General features: G+C 39.9%; 1 protein-coding gene across 3 annotated transcripts in view; it reads right to left on the bottom strand.

The window, feature by feature from the left end:
* sema6bb (sema domain, transmembrane domain (TM), and cytoplasmic domain, (semaphorin) 6Bb) overlaps positions 1 to 19,739 on the bottom strand; it is a 126,731-nt gene that overhangs the window by 26,507 nt on the left and 80,485 nt on the right. For all 3 annotated transcript variants that reach the window (XM_042417739.1, XM_042417742.1, XM_042417741.1), the window contains exons 10-15: positions 18,765 to 18,982; positions 10,255 to 10,386; positions 9,468 to 9,617; positions 8,080 to 8,259; positions 4,842 to 4,982; positions 474 to 551 (exon numbers count right to left, since the gene is read on the bottom strand). In XM_042417739.1, coding sequence (XP_042273673.1) covers positions 474 to 551; positions 4,842 to 4,982; positions 8,080 to 8,259; positions 9,468 to 9,617; positions 10,255 to 10,386; positions 18,765 to 18,982 — 899 coding nt within the window. The remainder of the gene's footprint in view (positions 1 to 473; positions 552 to 4,841; positions 4,983 to 8,079; positions 8,260 to 9,467; positions 9,618 to 10,254; positions 10,387 to 18,764; positions 18,983 to 19,739) is intronic.

The following is a 19,739-nucleotide window of genomic DNA, read 5'->3' as shown; positions in this document are numbered from 1 at the left end:
GTTAAAAGAACGTAGCATTGTTTAACAGCCGCAGCAGACATCTTGAATCAATAAGTGTACACAGAGCAGACTGTGTGACAGGCTACTTAGAGGGCACAGATGTTTCTCAGAGGCTCAAATAGTCGTACATAGAGACAAGGACTTCCAGAGCATAAATAATAAATGGCAAGTTTCTGTGGGGTGTTCTGCTAGGTGTGCTGTCAGAAAAATAACCTTGAGAGGAAAGACACAAGCAGAAATAAATCAAATCAATTCAAAACAAAACAAGAACAACAAAACACTTGGATCAAAGTGAGACTATAGAGAAGGGTGGTAAAACCGCATGCTAAACTACAGATGGACTCAAAGACAGAAAAGAATAAACCAGACAGACAGTGTCAGCATGATGACACAGGACAGCTACTGTATACTGTATGAAGCAGACCATACAGTGTGTGTGTGTCACAGTGATGTCTATACACTTTGTGTCTCACCTGGTCCCAGGCCTGAGGAAAGAGCATGTGCTTCCTCTGGTCCAGCCACAGTATGGATCCCTGGAGGCGATACAGTTTCTGCAGAGACACAGAAAGTTAGATTCTGATGCTTGCTTGATCTTGACTATAACTTAAAGAACTACACTTATGGGTTTTGCACATTTTATACCATTAATCACAAATCAAGAACAGAAGAACTTCACGTTTCCAAAGCGTGACATGATGATTGATTTCTTGCTTTCCAGGAAGCTATTGATTTCCACACATTTCCAACTAAGCGTCAAAACTTGTTTAATAGTGTTATTCATTGCAGTGAATATATTGTCATGCACAGTTTTGTAGATGACAGTTACAATGTCGAGGTAATGAAAAGAGCAGAGACAGTTTTGAAAATGCCTGCTTGTTGATGCATTGAAGTAGTATTATATACACATCCTATGTCAAAAATAGTCTTAACTCACGGTGACCTGTTTCCAGAGCTTAATCCTCATTTAAAGATTTAGACGCAGTTAAAAACTCAAAAAGCTTGTAGTTTAAGTTAAGATTTTTTTTTTCTCAAACAATTTTTAGGAAATTCTGTCCTTTTGAGATTTGACAGCCAGATATCCAGCAGCAACCTTTAAATGAACAAACTCACCAAATTTACATTTCACTAACTATTTCACAGCAGCTGACAACATGAAAGAAATACCATCTCTTAAATATCAGATGTCAGAATTTATCTTACTGCAGCAGTTTTTTGAAATGCTTTCTGCTCACAACTATAACACTACACAATGATGTAAATTTGGAAAAAAACACAAAGGTAGGAAATCAATCTAAAAAACAGTATTCAAAAATGGACAATCTGTAACTAAACTGTATGCTCTGTATGCATTAGAAAGTTGACCATTTCATTGTTAAATTATTATTTAATTATTCTTATTCTTATTACTAAATACAATACAACTCAATGTACAGTATGAATCTATATCCCTCAATTACATAGCCAACTAGAATAACAACACACAGTGCTACACTAAATGATATTATATTTACTCATGTTACTGATAAGAAAGTAGTAAGTGGACTACTATAAATGACACTTTGCAGTTAGTCAGAGCTGTATTAGATCCAACTAGGACGTTAAAACTTACAACCTGGTTAGACACAAAATACGAGGTGCAATTAACTCTTTTAAAGAAGACCTAATGAAACAAGATTGGAAGTCTATGTGGAAAATGTAAACGAAGCCTATGAGACATTTTGTCCATAACAACTGCTCTCTGTGAAAAAAATGTCCTCTGGTAAAGAAAGTAGTAAAACAGAAATTTACTAACTACGGAAATACAAAACAATAAAAACAAACTGACGAAGTATGAGAGGCAGCAAAAGGGATTATTACAGTAAATTATTGGAGGACAACAGAAATAATATTAAAAACACATGGAAAGTATTGAATGACATCATTAAAAATGGAACTGGACAACAGGAGACCCAAATCATTTCCTGAGAAAGAATAATACAACTATTAATGATATGGATTTAGTTGCAGATGAATTTAATGACTTCTTTGTCAGTGTTGGTCTTGGTTTGGCTAAGGAGATTACAAAGACTAGTACTAGAGATGATGTGGAAAGTAAAACTATTAATGTAAATAAATCCATGTTTAATAATGGGAACAGATGAAAAAGAAATTATTGACATTGTTAAAACAAGAATAAGAAGTCTACAGACTGGAATGGAATTGATATGTCTGTGGTTAAAAATGTTATTGAGTGTGTGGTGAAACCTTTTACGCATATTTGTAATCAGTCTCTACAAACTGGTGTATTTCCAAGCTAAATGAAAACAGCTAAAGTCATACCAATATATAAGGCTGGAGACAGACATGTACTCTCTAACTACAGACCTGTTTCTTTACTTTCATAGTGCTCTAAAATACTGTAAAAAATATTCTATAAAAGATTAGAAGACTTTATCACAAAACATAATGAACTATATGAACAGCGAAATATCAACTGCAATAGAAAATAAAGAATATGCAGTGGGGATTTTCCTGGATCTCAAAAAAACATTTGATAATGATGACCATGACTTATTATTGAATAAATTACAAAGATATGGAATTAGAGGATAGCACTCTCTTAGTTAAGCACTTACCTGGAGAGTAGTTATCAATGCATACAAATAAATAACTGTAACTCAAAACTACTGAAGGTTACTTGTGAGGTTCCCCAGGGCTCAGTGTTGGGACCATCGTTGTTTAATTTGTCAATTACTACTATTACTGTTCCTTTATAGTCTCATATATAACCCACTGTGTGGAAGTGGGAGAAATACATATAAAACAAATAATAATCCAATTTTTAACATTCAAAAGAGAGCCATAAGAACTGTAAACAAAACCACTTATAGAGAACCAACAAACCCACTCTTCATTAAATTAAAGGCTCTAAAATTTTAAGATTTGGTCGACTTTCAAACGGTTCAAATCATGTACAAAGTTAAAAATCAATTAGTACCTGAAAGTATCCAAAAGTTGTTTCAAATGAGAGAGAGACAACATGACCTGAGAAGAATTTGTATGTTCAAAAAACAATTAGTGAGGACTATTGTAAAATATCATTGAGTTAATTTATTCATGTCCAACATTTAGTAAGTTTAAACAAATGTTTAAAAAAAGCATATTAAATAAAAGAAATGGATGATCAGAAAGAAAGACTGGTATAGAAGGACAGAGTACAGGATATGTAAGTTATGTATTTGTTTTGTTCTGATTGTTTTATCTTGATTATTTTGTTTTTGATGTTTTGATTGTTTTGTTTTTGATTGTTTTATTTATGTCTTGTTTTGATTATTTTGTTTTTGTTGTTTGAAGTTACCTTTTGAGATTAAACAAGGTGTTAAAAGGGTAGGCGTTATAAACTGCAGCTTCAGCCTTTTTTTACAGACTGCAGAAAAAACAACAACTTTAAGTTGTTGCTCTGAGCTGCCCTATTTACTGTAAATATCTATCTCTTTTTGTGTGTTTATATATGTATAAAGAATGAATTTGTATATGCAAAAAAATTATTTATTTAAGATTAATTTGAAAAAAGACAACTGTGTGGGCTGACAGCCTGGTGGAAAGGAATCAATACATCAGCTTAAGAAAATGAGAGAATATATATAGAAAACATAATATGATAATGTAAATGCATTAAACCGTAACCATAATAAACGCAAATCAAAAGCGTTCAGAAACCATCTTCAAAAGGTTAAAAAAACAGACCTGAAGCTGCTGAGGCATGACTAAGAAATCTTAAAGATGCTCACATACAGAACATTAACTCACATCTAAACACATAAACACACACACACTCAATACACTTCAGAAAGCACGTGAGCGTTTCTTAATGTGTTCTGGATTACACGCTTGTATGACTTACCTGGTTCAGTGAACACACTACACGGCTGACACACTGGTGTATGTACCACTTTGTGTTAGTGTGTCAGTGGACCCTATCGAGCCACAACCACAGGCAGCAATACTCAGTAGTGTGCCAGACTGGCTCTAAATCATGCCGCCTGTGTCTGTGAGTGTAAGTGTGTAAGCAGGTTAATATCCTTATTTAGAATATATATATATATATATATATATATATATGTATGTATATATGTATATATGTATTTTATGTTTCCTTGTTAGGATTAGTAGACTTGGGTGCTTGCTCTTTTTCAGAAGCTTTTTCAGAAGTTATACACATTTACACCAATAAGCTGACAAAATAAATAAATGCATAAATTCTTCACTGGAGCTTCTGATAATCTAATAACTGCTGGGTGAAGTGATGAAGTATAATCTCTCTTAAAAAGAATAATATCGTATTAACACATATCACAGCTGATAATAACTAGTAATGTTATTCAACTATTATATGAATTTATTATATGCTTACTGACCTTCATAATATGTATTACATTTTCTGCAAATATTGCTATTATAATCATCTTTTATAATTATGGTGCATCTATGATACAGTTAAATTGCTGGCTGAGCGATGAGACAACATTACTTTTAATGGCAATGTATTCCCAGCTTTTATTAGATTTTCCTCTCATTTAGAGGAGCATTTTATTGTGTTTCGTCTTGTTTCATCGCTACACCGCAGTCAGCAGATTATCACCTTGCTCAAGGGCACAGTGACAGTTGTTGTTAAGTTGTAGTTCAGTTATTTTTGAAGAAAATTCAGGTCAGCAACTCTGGAGCTGGCAGAGGTTCACTTTGTCTTGCTCAAGGACTCTTGTGAAGGCCAGATGGTTGTTGAATGGTCACCTCACTTCTTATTAGACTCCCCCCACTGCCCTTTTATGTTCCTGTATGTACAGTATTTGCTGTAGACTTACTTCATGCATCGGGAGTAGAGCTGGCATCGTGCCACCGGTACTCTGACCACACAAGAAGGGAAGGCGAGGAGCAGAGTGTGGCTTGCCCTGTCCAGAGTCAGAGACAGCAGCTGCCTGGCCTGCGGAGAGTCTTCGGCACATCTGCAACACACACACGCAAACAGGCAACCACGCACAAAGCAAAAAATGCATTAGGCAATTTCAATTACCAGACCGAGACTGCACATTAAACCTCTGACCTCACTCAGAGCATTACAGCTGGGAAAAAACATTCCTCATGACTCAATGTGAAACACAACCATACATAAAGAGCTCTATAAATAAAAGCCATGATAAAAAGTAAAAGTGATGAGAGGCCATCTGTGTGGCTGGATGTTACGTGTGTCAACCCAAATATCCACTGTGCTGATTGTGGAGGCTCGAGAGGTCGGCTTGCTGTCAAAAACAGCAGCCAGGAGCTGAATCGCTTCTAATTGGCACTTAGAGCTACGATGGCCGGCGCAAACCTGCCTCCGTGCAGCAGATTTATACCTTTTTATGCACATGTGCACTCATGCATCAGTTGTATCTGGATGGTTTATGGTAATAACATTGCGGCAGGCCCAAAGTCATTAAGAAGAATCTATCATTCTGCTAAGGCCAAGCTGCGAGTCATTCTTCACACCCAATATCACGAAAGACGGGGAAAAGGACGGGGAGAGAGAGATGTAGAGAAAGTAAAAAAAAAAAGAATAAACATCTAACAAATGCAGGGAGAAGGCAAGACAGAAATGAAGAAAATAAAAGAGACCAAACCGAAATCAGGCAAGTTGAGAGAATAGGAGACAATAAAGGCTCTTTTAACGTTGCATCTCTTTCAGATAACTTCCCGGGTCATTACAGCAACAAGCCAATCACAAACCAGTGTTTTCTATCTGCGCTGACCCCTTAAAGATCCCTCTTTTAGTGGCCCTACTTCTGCGTACCCTGGGGTTTATTACAGGGCACAAGGCATCACTTTGTGTACATAAGGTGAGGTTGGGGGTAGTGTGGCCTGGAGCATTAAAAGACAAAAAAACTGATGTGATTGTGCTCTGTCTCCTGATTAGCTGGGTGCCCGCTGTGCTAGCTGGACTGTCACTGACCTCCTGCTGGGCTCACCATGCACACTGAATTATCCCACACATACTGGCTCCATTCCACACCGGCTCATTCATCACACAGTCCCCTCATTTCACTTGGCGTCACTATGCTTCATTTTGTCAAGTCTGAAGCAGAACAAATAAGCTGGGACACAAATTGGTGAGCATATTTTGAAGGGGATGGAAAATGAAGGAAGTTTATTACTAAATAAAACGTGAAGTGGACTGCACTCTCCTACAGGGAGAAAGTGTTTTTCCAACCAGGGAGTTTAAGAAATACTACTTTTTCCCCCCTGTATTGTAGAAAAATGGCACATATATCAGGGAGCACAATTACCATGACAGTTAGCTAGTGTCTGGAAACATGTACTTTCTGTTTAAATGCCTCTAATTAGCCTTGGTGAAAGATAATCACCAGCCAATAGCAGCATCAGTGTGACAGTCACCCCCACCCCACCCACCCTGCAGCCATCCACCATGTGGAACACTGCATTTTTACAAAGAACAAAAGCAAAAATGAGTATTGAAAGGGCATTGTACCCAGTCTTCATTATATAGCGATGGGCATCCAATGAAGCCTCAGAGCTGTCTGCCTTATGCAAAATGCTAATTAGAAAGCGACAAGAAACCCAGTCCTCTGCAATCTTTTTTCAGAATCCAGATATTAAATATGATTTAGCTTCAGACCGAGGATATGGGGTCAATTTTCCTGACAGTATGTAATTTTGGTCAAGATTAAGGATAATGTGATTTTATCATCATTTCATTACTTTCTGATGTTTTACCCGTAATGCCTTTCTACAGTATGTCTCAACCTCATTAGAAGATGTTCAGATTTCCTGATAATGCATATTAGCCTCTAATCCTATTCTGTTATGTTTGCCCTATTTGTATTCTCTGCATGGGGTTGCGTAGGCTCAGCTCCTGCACAATTATGTGATTCTCTCAAAGAATAGGTGAGGTTTTCTGCATAATTCAGGACACGTCATGTTTCCAGGACATGTCATGTTTTTTTTTTTTTTTTCCCCTCCCTGCGACTCTTTTTTCTAGGCGTATCACACCACCGGCTCCCTTCGCTGTGTATACATCAACCCCAGTTGTCATTTAACCCTTTCCTAGTCACTCCTGCGGTATATCTTCTCTCTGCAGCAAGCTATATGCAGGCTTGTGCCTTAAAGAATAAATCTGGCAATTTTCTATGTTTTTCTTATTGTCAATAACTCATGTAAAGAGCCGAACCAACAATGAACTCATTCTACTTAGGAGTATTGTGCATATATCCAAAGTCTGATAAATCATATCCCTCTGTGCCGTAGACTTCCACTGTTGTCCAAAAACTATTAAAAACATGTAGATGAGCCACACAGTTGCACTGGGAGACATGTAACTTTGTCCCCGAAGAGAGAGGTTACTGTAGTTTGTAGTGGTTTTTGGACAACAACAGAGGTCTACGGCACAGAGGAATACGATAGAAGTCTTGTAATAATGAGTTCATTGTTGGTTTGACTCTGCATATGAGATTTGTTTTCAATAGGAAAAATATAGAAAGTTGCCAGTCAAATCATCTTGAAATCTTTAAAAAAAACCTTTGAAATTTTGGGAAATATCCTTATTTGCTTTCTTTTAGAGAGTTAATGTTAGATAAAAAGATTGATACCACTTTTATGTCTGTACAGTCAATATAAGGCAGTAATAGCGCCAGCAGCTGGTTAGCTTAGCATAAAGACTGGAAATGGGGAAACAGCTAGCCTGGCTCTGCCTAAAGCTCACTAATTAACACATCAGGCAACCTAGTGTTTACATATATTGAACAAACTAGATATAACTTAATTAATGAGTTAATTAGTGAGCTTTAATGGTGCTGGAAGATGGCTTTGTTATCTTTGAACAGAGCCAGGCTAGCTGTTTTCCCCTGTTTCCAGTGCTAAGCTAAATTAAGCTAACAAGCTGCTGGCGGAAGCTTCATATTTACTGTACAGACACGTGAATGTGGTATTAATCTTTTATTTTCTAACTCTCAGTGGGAAAAATAATATGCATATTTCCCTAAATAGAAAACAGTTCAAAATATGTATCTTTTCTTTTCTGTTAGCCACATTGTTGCTTTAATGTCTTACTTATCAGGGTTGAACCCCTCCAGTTCCTCCAGGAAGATGTTGCTGTTGGTGATGGTGTTGTCCTGGTTGGGCATGATGAGGAACTTGAGGATAGTCCCTCTGCTTGAGCTGAGGAACAGGACTGTGCGATTCTTATATGGCCCAGCCTCTGTATCCACCACAATCTTATTGAGCTGATACCTGCACACCAGGAAAGACAGACTGCATTAACGCCACCAAGCTGTGCGGCTCATTTGGGACTTTTCTTCCATGAAAACTAAAAGCGTCATCAAGTAGCTCCTAGAGGCGAGTTTACAATTCAAGCACATTACAACTGATTGGTTTAGGTGTAAAATACTGACTCTTGTGAATTTAAATCATGATATGCTATTTTCTCTTGACTGCAAAATGAAATGAATTCCACAGAAACTAAACTACTCATCAAATTTGCATAATAAACTAATTATGGCAGACGTTTAGTCGTTAATATCAGTCAAGTAAATGGGCTCATCTTGGAACAATAGACGAGTGTTGCTGAAGTACACACAGTCCTGTGTTTGAGTCAGTTGACTAGAATAGAAAATGTGTTGTGCTGGGTGTTTAATATTCCACATACATCCAGTTCCTATAATCCCCGGTGGCGGGACTCCATACGGTAGATGTGGAGAGAGAGAGAGGCATGCATGCGTTTATGTGGGACTTGATGTGCTACAGCTGCTTGCCTGCTTCAACACCCCACCAGGCTAACTTTAACAGAAGGAGTCCACCGCCCGAGCAGACAGGCCATGTGTGTGTTTGCAGTACTGTCTCCTAGAAAATATGTTTATATACCACTAATTTGTTTTGAAGGAAACGTAATTGGTGCCTGGATTGTGTTCAACGGTAGATAATGGTTTTCTGAAAGTAGAAAAAGCAAAGTTTTGTACCACACGGAAGTCATTGCGAGGACGTCATTGGAGACTTTGATTCTGGAAGTCAGGGTTTGCATCCTGAGCGCTATTTGTGGTTAGGTGTAGGCAACAAAAGCGATTTTGGTCAAATGTTAATAAGCAAATCGTGTCTCATCCTCCGAGTCACTTTTGACTTTTTCAAAATAACCAAGACCACGATCTTTTCCAAATCTTAACCAAGTGCCTCGAGAGCCTAATCGTAACCATGAATGAAAGACGTTTATCATACTGTAGTTGTGACGAACAGATAGTGTAGCAAAAGCAAATGAAATATGTTCTGTATTCTGTAATTTGCCAGATACGTTGATTAAAAATATTTCCTCATTATGTTGAGGAGAAATATGATTCAAGTGGCAGTACGTCTATTTCAAAATATATTTGCTGTTGCAGATTAATATATACACGTAAAATCTAGGAGACAGGGTTGGTGTTTGACTGCTTGTCTGAGTTTAGTCTCACCTGACCATGGTTTTGACTATCCATGGTCTTTGTCCGAGTGATGGGACGGCTTCATCCATCAGCGGATGGGTCTTGACAAAGTTGAGCATCTCATCAGGGAAAGAGTTGGAGGAATTAAACCTGGAACCCTGAACAGCACAGCCACCGGGTCTGGGGAAAACATGTTTCAGCACATTAGGCTGGTACGGAGGCAAAGAGGCACTCTGACTTCTTTAAGACCTCACTGAAGATGTAGTCACTTATATTATTAGACAGTCTAGACTGCCTGAGTGTCTCATATTCAGACAGATATCCCTTTTTCAACAGGAGACTCATTTGATTTAGTCTAAAGAACCTCAAATTTGAAGTCTTGGCAAGTAATGGATAGTGGCAAGAGGTCAAGACATGCCTTTAGATTAGGAGAATAAGTTGTGTCCTTGTGAAAAATGGATTTCCCACCTATAGGTGAGTTTCACTTGACTGAACAAAGGTTCTACAGGCTGTGATAATGAGTGCAATATCTTCCTAGATTCTCCATTACCTGTATATTTAGTCTCTTTGTACCCTGAAAACTTTCCCAAAATGACCAGAAGCCGCAACTATGTGAGTAGTATTGTTGCTTGCAAGGTGTGTTTTTCCTCTTGCTATGAAATGTAAACCCTTGTCATGAACTGCAACCTGCAAACACACCTTTATAAGGCAGTATTATGGCTGAACTGAATACAGGTTGTTCATAATACATACTTTTTTCTTCTCATAGTTCTCTGATAACCTGAACACAGGTGCATAAATTGATCACAGCCTGCACCTTGGCTTCGGGATGACTTCATCAGGGACAGGTGTCCAAATAGACTCCGGTGATTTCTGCTCCTTGAACCTCCCATCAAACACTGCAGCCAGCTGCTCCATGTCAAAGGCACACACTGCCGAACCCGGAATACTAGAGAGAGACAGACACAGAGGATGATGAGACCGAGGTAGATCGAGACTGTTGATTGATGAAACACTTTGAACTGATACGAAATGACTGTCAGTCCCGTGTCAAGCGGGCTTTACTTTTCTCAGACATTGCTACAGAGAGAATGAGCGACGGAAAAAGGAAAGATAAGGTAGATAATACCTAGACTGAAAAATTGACAGTGAAACGTGAAAAAGGAAAAGAACGAAAGAAGTTAAAATACAGACAGCCAATTGTGAGCCCAAGAAAAGGACAGGCACCCAGCAAAGATGACAAATTGGATTTGGGCTGTTCATATTTTGACATTCAATGCTTGAACACAAAGGAAATTGTTACTGAGACGGAAAGAAAGACAGGATGAGATAGATACTGTAAACTCTGTGGGCGAAGAATAGACATGCAGCGGATGCAATAGCTAGATTAGACCCATGAAAAGATCTTGGCTGGAATTCCTGGAATATAAAACGAAATAGGAAATGAGTCACTGAATATTCTGCCTTTCACAAAGGGGGGAAGATTCTTGCAAAGGAAATGAACCCAACAACACGCTTCATTAAAAAGCCCAGTGCACCTTGGAGGCTGTTTAACTACTCATGAACCCTGCAATTGAGGACAAAACATCTGCCCTGTGTCCATAGCCCACACACACAGCCTACACATACTAAAGAAAGAGAGACAGACTCACACAGTTAGATCATCTTATTTGGGTTGTGGCTACAGAAACAAAGCACTACAGAGACTGAGGAATAAAGAGAGCAGTGTCAGGATGAGATAAGGAATGAGTTTTTAAAAAACATCCATGTTTCCTGCTCCCAGACTGAACTCTGCTCTGAATGTGTCCTCATCAATGACTAATAGTGTGCGTGGTGTGAAAGCTAGTGACTAAGTGCTGATAACTCAGTGATACACACACATTGGAAAAACCTGAGAGGATTGAGTCACCTGCAACCTGCTGCTACATGAAGCCCACACAAACCCCATCAGTTTCTTTCTCTTTCACTCTTACGAAATAAACATCCAACTGGTGATTTGAGAGCTTGTGCAGCAAACCCTCACGATCTTGTAAAGAGCTGTGCAGTGTTTCTGTTGAGTGCCCCTTTGAAAGCCACTGAAGGGTTTGTTTGGGAAGGCAGTGCCCAAAGGCTGGATTTTGGGTTGCAGCAGGGAGCCGTACTCTCCTGATGTGCCATTTGATCAGGTCATGCTGTCTTTCTCAGTACTTATCATTCATAGGCAGGGATGTGACTCAACCCCGGCCAGTGTGGCGGAGCTGCAGGCGTATCTGTGGACGATACAGCGTCTCTCTCAGGACCACGGGCACCAGATGTTATGTGTGACATGTCTGCCTGCTCTTTACCGGAGCCAGCTTGGCTTCCTTTCTCTACCTTTCTTCCACCCCTCCATCCCCTGGCTCTCTCTTTCTCTCTCGCTGCAGGTCATTGGGTTAGCCCAAGCTCCATGTCTAACAGAAATATGCTGAAAGGCCTCAGGTGCTTTCAAAAATAGCTTAATTCTTCTCATTTTCACTTTGTAGTAGTCGCTCTTCCTTTTGATTTTTAGTCCGTATGTGTTATTTTTGGTACTCAGATGTCGTTTTCTCTATCACCCTGCACACTTGAGACTACTTTTTTTTGGTTTACTTTCAAATTTTGCCTGTCCCTCTCTCTCTTTCAGAATTTGTCCTTCATTCACTCTTTCCCCTTGACCAGGGTTGAGTGACAGGCTGTCCAGGCCAAATGCAGAGGGGGTTCGTTTGAGAGGTGCTGCTGCTGAGTTTAAAGTACTTCCTCACTGTTAACAAGCTCATTGACAGCCAGGAATAAACACAGTCCTCACAGACACATGATGCCCTGTAGGAGTAGACGAGGAAGAGGAGAAGAAGGTGGGAGTCAGGCCAAGTTTCAATGTCAATCCTTTAATTAGAGGTTTAAATCTGATTAAATGTATGGATTTGAAATTTTACACACTCATAAATAAAAAATAGAGACCTTGTGAAGTGTAGAATCGATCAATAATGTCTGCTAAAATAACTGATTGAGAACTTTTTGAATAATTTTAGATACTCTTAGACACTTTTTTTCTTGTGTTGACTTGATTGATTTGCATGAAATTTGAGCCAGAGGGGACTCAGATACATGTTACCTTTTTCTGCAAAGTCAGATCAGAACAATTTGGCCACCATGATGGAATGAAACTTTGATTTTGCTTTATGAATTTTAGTCTAATCAACCAAACTTTAATTTTGTTTCAGTTGTATTTTAAAGGTAGAGTCAGTGATTCTGGAGAAAGCTTGTTTAATACATCCATCCATTATCTTTACCGCTTATCCTCTAGAGGCTCACGGGGGAGCTGGAGCCAATCTTAGCTGACAACTCACCACAGTGCAGTCAAATTCAACAAATATGTCCTCATAGTTTGCTAGCTGTCTGTTCTATGTGTGCGCTGAAAAGAAATCCAGTGTTCATACACAGCCCTGGATCTGTAAATGGGAAACAAACAAAGTGGCTCGGACCGAGACTCGGACAAAACACTGTTCCAGCCAATCAGCAGGGGGAGTTCATGCTCATGCACAGGACAGGGGGAAGTCATCAGAGCAGCTGTCTGTGTGAGGACATGACAGTCTCCTGTCTCCAGGACCCGTTGAATGGTGGGGGAGAGCTGGCGAACTGGAGAGAGCGAGGCCGTGTCCAGTTCACATAGAAAATGTTTTCTCAAAGAACAGATATGTTTCTATTTTATTAAATGTATCAGTCCACGCTGAATCTGAGACAGTCTCACGGAGACCCCCTGGTTTGTTTACACTCTATTTGTTTACAGTCTGAGTCTGTCTCTGTCGCGTTTAGTGAAGAATAATCTGAGCAGGCAGCTGTTTAAATCACACAAATATCCATCTTGCATGATGATTATTTGGGTTGCCTATATTGGTTGGTCTGTCTTTGTTTTCACTCCAGTCTGAATTTGCACAGCATGTACTCAGTCTCAGTGATAGAGAGGATAATGTGTGTTTTGAATGTGCTCTGGGTTATAAATTATTTGTGATAACTGCATTCGTCATTTGTGTTTCTTTGTGTAGTGCTTGAGCTTGGTATTGTTTTTTCCTCTGAGTCCAGATGATTTGTTACACAGAACCGTCTGAGAAGTCATCCATGGAAACTGTTTGGAAAAGGGCAGGCACTTTCAAAAAATACTTGGCAGGTGATTGGATGAACCACCTGTCCATCACCGTCTTTCACTGTCTTACCTTGCAAGGCAGCTGGATTCACAACGCTGATTGGTCCAAACCAGCGGTGGTTTGGACACAAGAGCATAACTTGAAGCCTGAAGAGATGGATTGCTGTGTGATTTTGTAATGTCGTCCTCTGCCTTGCTTTAGTTTTATTCTTGGCAGTTTGTAACCTTGTGTTTCTCTTGTGTTGCTGTAGTCCTGCTCAGGCTGTATCCCCCTGCACATCTGTTCTGTGTTAAGTCTCATTAGCCTAAAACTGTTTGTTGCCTGCCACACCTTCGCTGTCTTCATGGTTAACCAATCCTTGTGTTCCCCTCCTTTTCCATTGCCTGCCCCACTCCAGCTGTGTCTTGTTCTGTGATTAGTTCCTTGTGTATTTGTATCTGTCTGTTCTTTGTCAGTTCGTGGTCAATGTATCCCGGTTTTTGCAGCTGTTATTTTTTGCTCCTGTTTCAAGTCAGCCGGTTCTGTTTTTGTCTTCATCTGCCAGTAACGAGAGTCTGGTAAATAAAAAAATAATTTCTTCAGTTTCTTTCACCTGCCTGTTGTTTCAGCATTAAGGTCGACTTGCCTGCATAACCGTGACAGTTGTGCTCACAGGAGACGAAAATTTTTTACACTCGTGATAATGTGTGAGAGGAACAGAGGTGACTCTACAGCTGATGCATCATTGTGGATTCCGCCATATTTCTCTGTTGGTTGTTGCCTTGGTAATGCGTATCCATGAATTTAGGGGGTGGAGCTTCTGAAGGAGCACGCGGCAGGCGTGTCTTTGTTTGGGTATTAGTTTCAAATATCAACAATCTTTCTCCAGATTGACTGACTCTACCTTTAAGGAATAATTCAACATCGGCAGACAGTTAGATGAGAAGATTGATACCACTTCCATATCGGTCCGTAAAATATGAAGCTGGTGCCAGGAGGCAGTTAGCTTAGCTTAAGATGAAGACTGGGAGCAGGGGGAAACAAAAATCCTGTCTCTGTCCAAAGTTTAAAAAAAAAAAAATCAGCCTACCAGCACCTCTCAGGCTCACAAATTAATTGTCATATCTCGTTTTTAATACACGTACATATACGAAAACCAAAATGTAAAAACAAGTTACAATTTTATGGGGGAATATGTGGCCTATTTCTTGGCTGTAAGCAATGGAGTCTTGTTGTCAACATGAGGTTTCCAGGTAACCAGCATTACAAAACACAATTTGTCCTTAAAAGTGTACAAGAGCATTTCTCAAATTGTCAAAATATTTCTTTAAAGTTAACATTTAGGGGGCATCACAGATGCCAAAAAAGCTAATTTTCCTATCCTGTGAGCGATAAAAAATGACATATATACTAATTTCCACAATATGAAGCATATATTGATTTACAACCCACAGAGAACCAATCACATGACAGAAATAAAGGTATTTCTAATCAATCATATGGATAGCCCACCTCTGATCTACCTATCCAACATTTGAAAATGTTAAACTTTTTATCCAGTTTATACAAAACATAGCATGAATATTTAACCCATGATCAAAGCTATATATGAAACTCGAAGGACAGAACTCCCCATGCACAGCCAGTGTTTTCAGTCAGGTGCTGGTCAGTCACAGCAACATATAAGGTGAAAATCAAAATTAACCACCGCGCAATGAGATGACTTTACTGTGATTTTATTAGGGGCAAACATATCCAGTTTCTATATATGAAACTCTCTCAACTTACAGTAGGCCGTAATTATGAGACCCTTTCCACCTCATGGACTTACTCCGTCATCCTGTTTCTTTCATTTATTCTCCTGCAAACCTTTACACTGATCTCCTTTTTTTGTACTCAAACAACCCAATTTTTCATACTTTCCATTTTCTTTTTTCCAATTCATGTCACTGTAGGTATTCTCTGTCCAACCTGACTAACCTTGCCCATGTGGACTAGCTAACACCTCTGCTACAACTCAGGATTTTCCTTGCAACATGGCTCTGCTGTCAACTACATGCAGTGTTCCCTCCCCACATCCCTTCCTCTGCAGTAGCTCTCTCTACCTAACTATGTATTCCTCTGCCTTCTCTACTTGTGCAAAGCCCGGGGGGACTAACTTGCACATCTGTGCATCCTCCCCTGTGTCACACTTCTCCTGGCACTGTAAACCTGTTCTCCTCCTGCTCCTTGTCCTCCTCATTTCCCCTCCTCTGCTATGTTTTCCCAGAGGGGTATCCTGCTCCGACCCTGTCACATGGGATCTTTATAACCAAAACCAAACATGGCCTCCCACTCTCAGGATGAACCAGATTTACTTTTCTTTGCATGGGATGTTTTCCTTGCATTCCTGCGCGGCTCCATTAAGCCTAATGAGCCCACGTTAGTCTACTTTAGCAATAGACATTTTCAGCTGCCAAAACAATAGCTAAGAAATAACGAGAGTTGTTTGTTTTCAATACCAGTCCACTGCAGCACAATGACGGTAAGCCTTCCATTTGACATCTTGCTTCTGTTCTTTTGACATGTACTTGCCTATTTGCGTTGCTAAATAAAGCAGAAAGTACTTTCTTCTCTCTTCTTCTCGCCAGTCGTCTCATATTCTGATTCTTTTTTTTCTGCTCTCTTTTCAGTTTATGGTTGCTCCCTACGCCTCTCTCTTGACCTCTTGAGCATCAGGAGTGTTGAGTGCAGGAGGTGCTCAGTAGGAAATCCAAACTCTTCTTTCATCCCTCATCAAGAGGAAGGGCCTGGGGCTTCAGAGAAGGACGCACAAAGGAACTGGATACCAGGGGCGATTTTACACTGTGGAAGCAGATATTGAAGGATCCCAAAAAATGCAACTAATCATGGAGTTGTGGCTGTAAAATCATCCCGGGAGTATATGGGCACAGGAGGAAATGAGTAACTTCAGCGTGTCCAGGGGTGACTCTGGGAAAGCCCAGTAAAACCCTGACTTCATCCCCTTATTCCCATATAGTCTCTTATATGCTGCACAGGGCAAAATGGCAGGAGAGAATAGCTATTCCTGCACTCCCAGGTCCTGCTTCATGCTGTTTTCACTGCACGCTGCCAGCCAAAGCAATTTGTCTGGCAAGCACTTAGCCAGTGTGGCGCAGTGGGCCACACGGGGCCAGTGGGGGTTTTGCAGCTCACCTCACACATTCTCCCTTTCTCTTTTTGTTCATTTTCCTCCATCACACATCTCCTTATCCATCCATCTCTCTCTGTCTTGGCTGGTAGTTATTTAAAATAGGACTCAGTAACAGTTTACCCAAGAAGGGGTATGTGTGTGTTCAGCTGGTTCTCCTCTATGGCATGCTGTAAATGCTGTTATCTGGGAACCATTGTCAGCGTGTTTGCGCACGTGTGTGTTTGTGTTTGTGTATGAAAGTGGGTGTGCATCTGTGTGTGTAAAGCATCCATCTGTCTCGGCAGGCAGCATCCCTTCTTGCAGCGTAGACCTTCCAAACACGCAGATAAGATGCAGCTGATGAAACAGTTTTTAGATCTCAGAGAGCGAGGGACACACATGTGGTCCATTATTGACCTTGAGTTTCTCATCCCTCTCTCCCCCCTCTTGTTCACCAACTCCCTCTTTATTCTCCTCTCTGTCTTCTCTCTCCGTTCGCATTCACTCACTCTTTATTTCTCTTCTTGTCTTCCCCTCTTTGTCTCATTTCTCTTACCAGGAGGTTGGGAGCTCACTGCTTTGAGAGACATTCCTGCAACTTGCAAATGGCCTTATTTTTATATCCTAAATAAATAGAGATGGTATTATACTGGTGACCTGACAAATAATAGTTATGCTGCTGGCTGCATTTAAGTGAGATACTGTATTGATTCCAGTAATAGCAAGCAAATAGCAAGCAGTCGCGAGTATTTCTAAGTGTTTGCTTTAATGTGTCTGCACTACCAGACACAGTAAGTGGTATCAGGGCCATTCAGGTAGTGTAAGGGGAGTGGGCCATCACAGAAAAATGTACTGAATACCTTTCTATGATTTGAAGCACTTAGACTGCAATATACTGTGGCAATGTCTTTTACAAAGGCATACAGAGTATCTATTTTTCTCAGTGCAACTTGGAGGATACATGATGAATGTTCCCACATTATTAACAATTGAGTCTCCCATTCAGCATTTTTCATACATACACTAAAAAAACCCTGCATCTAAGAATTTGTCTGTCAGTGTCTTCAAACAAAGAATGATAAACAGATTACTCAACTGTATCAGGAAAGAGACATGGGAAACAAGGAAACTATTGTTTATTTGCATTGGAAACAAAGAGAATTAACTCATCCCACTGGCAGTTTTCTCACTTGTTTTAGGGAAATCTAACACTCAACATTACATTGAATCCCTCAGAAGAATGAGTGCCTCCTTAGTGTAGACACAATCCTATATTTGGTGCATTTAAATGAAAGTGTACTGTATGTGTAGCTCACATAAATATTTTTGTCACATCCTCTTCTTCTTTCTGTTGTTCAATTTCTCTGGTTTGCTGTTTGTGTTGTCTTTGGCTCTGCAAATACTCTGTCTGCCATAATCCTCCATTTACCAGGCAGCACCAGTCTCTTCTCCTCTCTTCTCACCTCTCCTCTCCTCTCCTCTCTTCTCCTCTCCTCTCCTCTCACCTTTTTCCAATTTAATCTTGTCTTTCAACAAATCACCCTTTTGTCCTCAGTGAAAGCATTCCATATGTCTTAAATTACTCTGTACCCCACAATCCTGACCTTTGTACCTCACACACAGCCTCTTTCATTTTCTCTAGAGCTTTGCTCGCCTTGGCCTGTAGGAAACCTTCCTTTTTCTGACTTCATAGGTGAAGGAACAAACTATGGTGGTTCATGTGAGTGCGATTACACATTGGGTGTGTCTCTGCAAGAAGTATGTCATGATGTGTTTTTACATTTACATGTTCCTTAAATAATAATCTCAGTATGATTGAATCTCCTTCTCTCTGTCTGCAGGACATGGATGAAATCCCACAGAGTCAAACATGCACGCACACACATAGACATAAATCAAGCTTCTTATTTGAAGGCAGACAGGTCGCATATTGATCTACAGTGTCTGTCTTTGTGGGTGTATTTCTGAGAGTGAAAAGCATATTTGAATTTTTTGGTAGCTTGTTTACCGGTACACATAAGTGTGTCTATGCTGTACCTGTTAGCCGGTGTAGAGAACACCCCCAGGATGATGTCCCTGCCGTGCATCCTGATGATGGGGCTGGTGGAGTGCAGCAGATTAAAGTAGAAGTGGGAATCACCAGGAACGGAGCAGTTTAGACGGGCCTTCAGGAACGACGTCCACTGCTTCTCCAGGACGCGTTGAGATCCACCTTGATCCCGTTTACACACGCGGGCCACACGCGACACCACCACCTGTGAGTAGTCAGGCACAGAGGAGCCGATGAAAGCATAGAAAATAAAGTTGACAGGCACATCATTGCCTACCGTACAAGCACAGCTCATATATAACTCAAATAATAAGCTGGGGAGTTAGGAAGTATTTCCAGAGTTTTGGGTTTCATCTTCAAAAAGGCATATCTAAAAGCTTTTTTCCACTCTAAGTTGATCTCTAAGACTCATTTGCATACTATTTGCAATGCGTGAACTCTGTTTTGACAGATCATTGTTTTATAATGGTAAATTTAATATCAATTATTCATGAAAATGTCATCTCAAAATTGCTTCTTTGAACACCCCCATCCACACAACGGTGATGCTGTTTAAGTATCCATTTACTTTGCTCTCTGTAAACATGTCAAGCCAGAGACCTTGAATGCAAGAACATCTCCCCAAATGGGAATTGCTGATTTATTAGAAAAGTGGGTTTCCTGATGCTGATAATTTTTTCATAAAGATGCATCTCAAGCTCTGTAAGGGCAGAAAATACACAGTCAATATAAAAAAAAGGCTTTTCTCAGGTTAATATAGACATGAGTTGTTTACTCAGTTCGTGATTTGTTGGATTAGATATACAGAAAACAAATACCAGGATGAAAGGTCAGTGCAGCTGTGGGAAAAGAGTTGATATTGACACTCAAATAATAGCTACAGAGAACATATTAGTCCGGCATCTCCTTTCATGGCGTTGCACATTAAAGACACATTCACATATTCTTCTATGGTCTTTTTA

This window comes from Thunnus maccoyii, chromosome 7 (genome assembly GCF_910596095.1).
Source record: "Thunnus maccoyii chromosome 7, fThuMac1.1, whole genome shotgun sequence".
NCBI lineage: Eukaryota > Metazoa > Chordata > Actinopteri > Scombriformes > Scombridae > Thunnus > Thunnus maccoyii.
The sequence above is the reverse complement of the archived record's forward strand: the minus strand, read 5'-3'. Positions and strand labels throughout refer to the sequence as shown.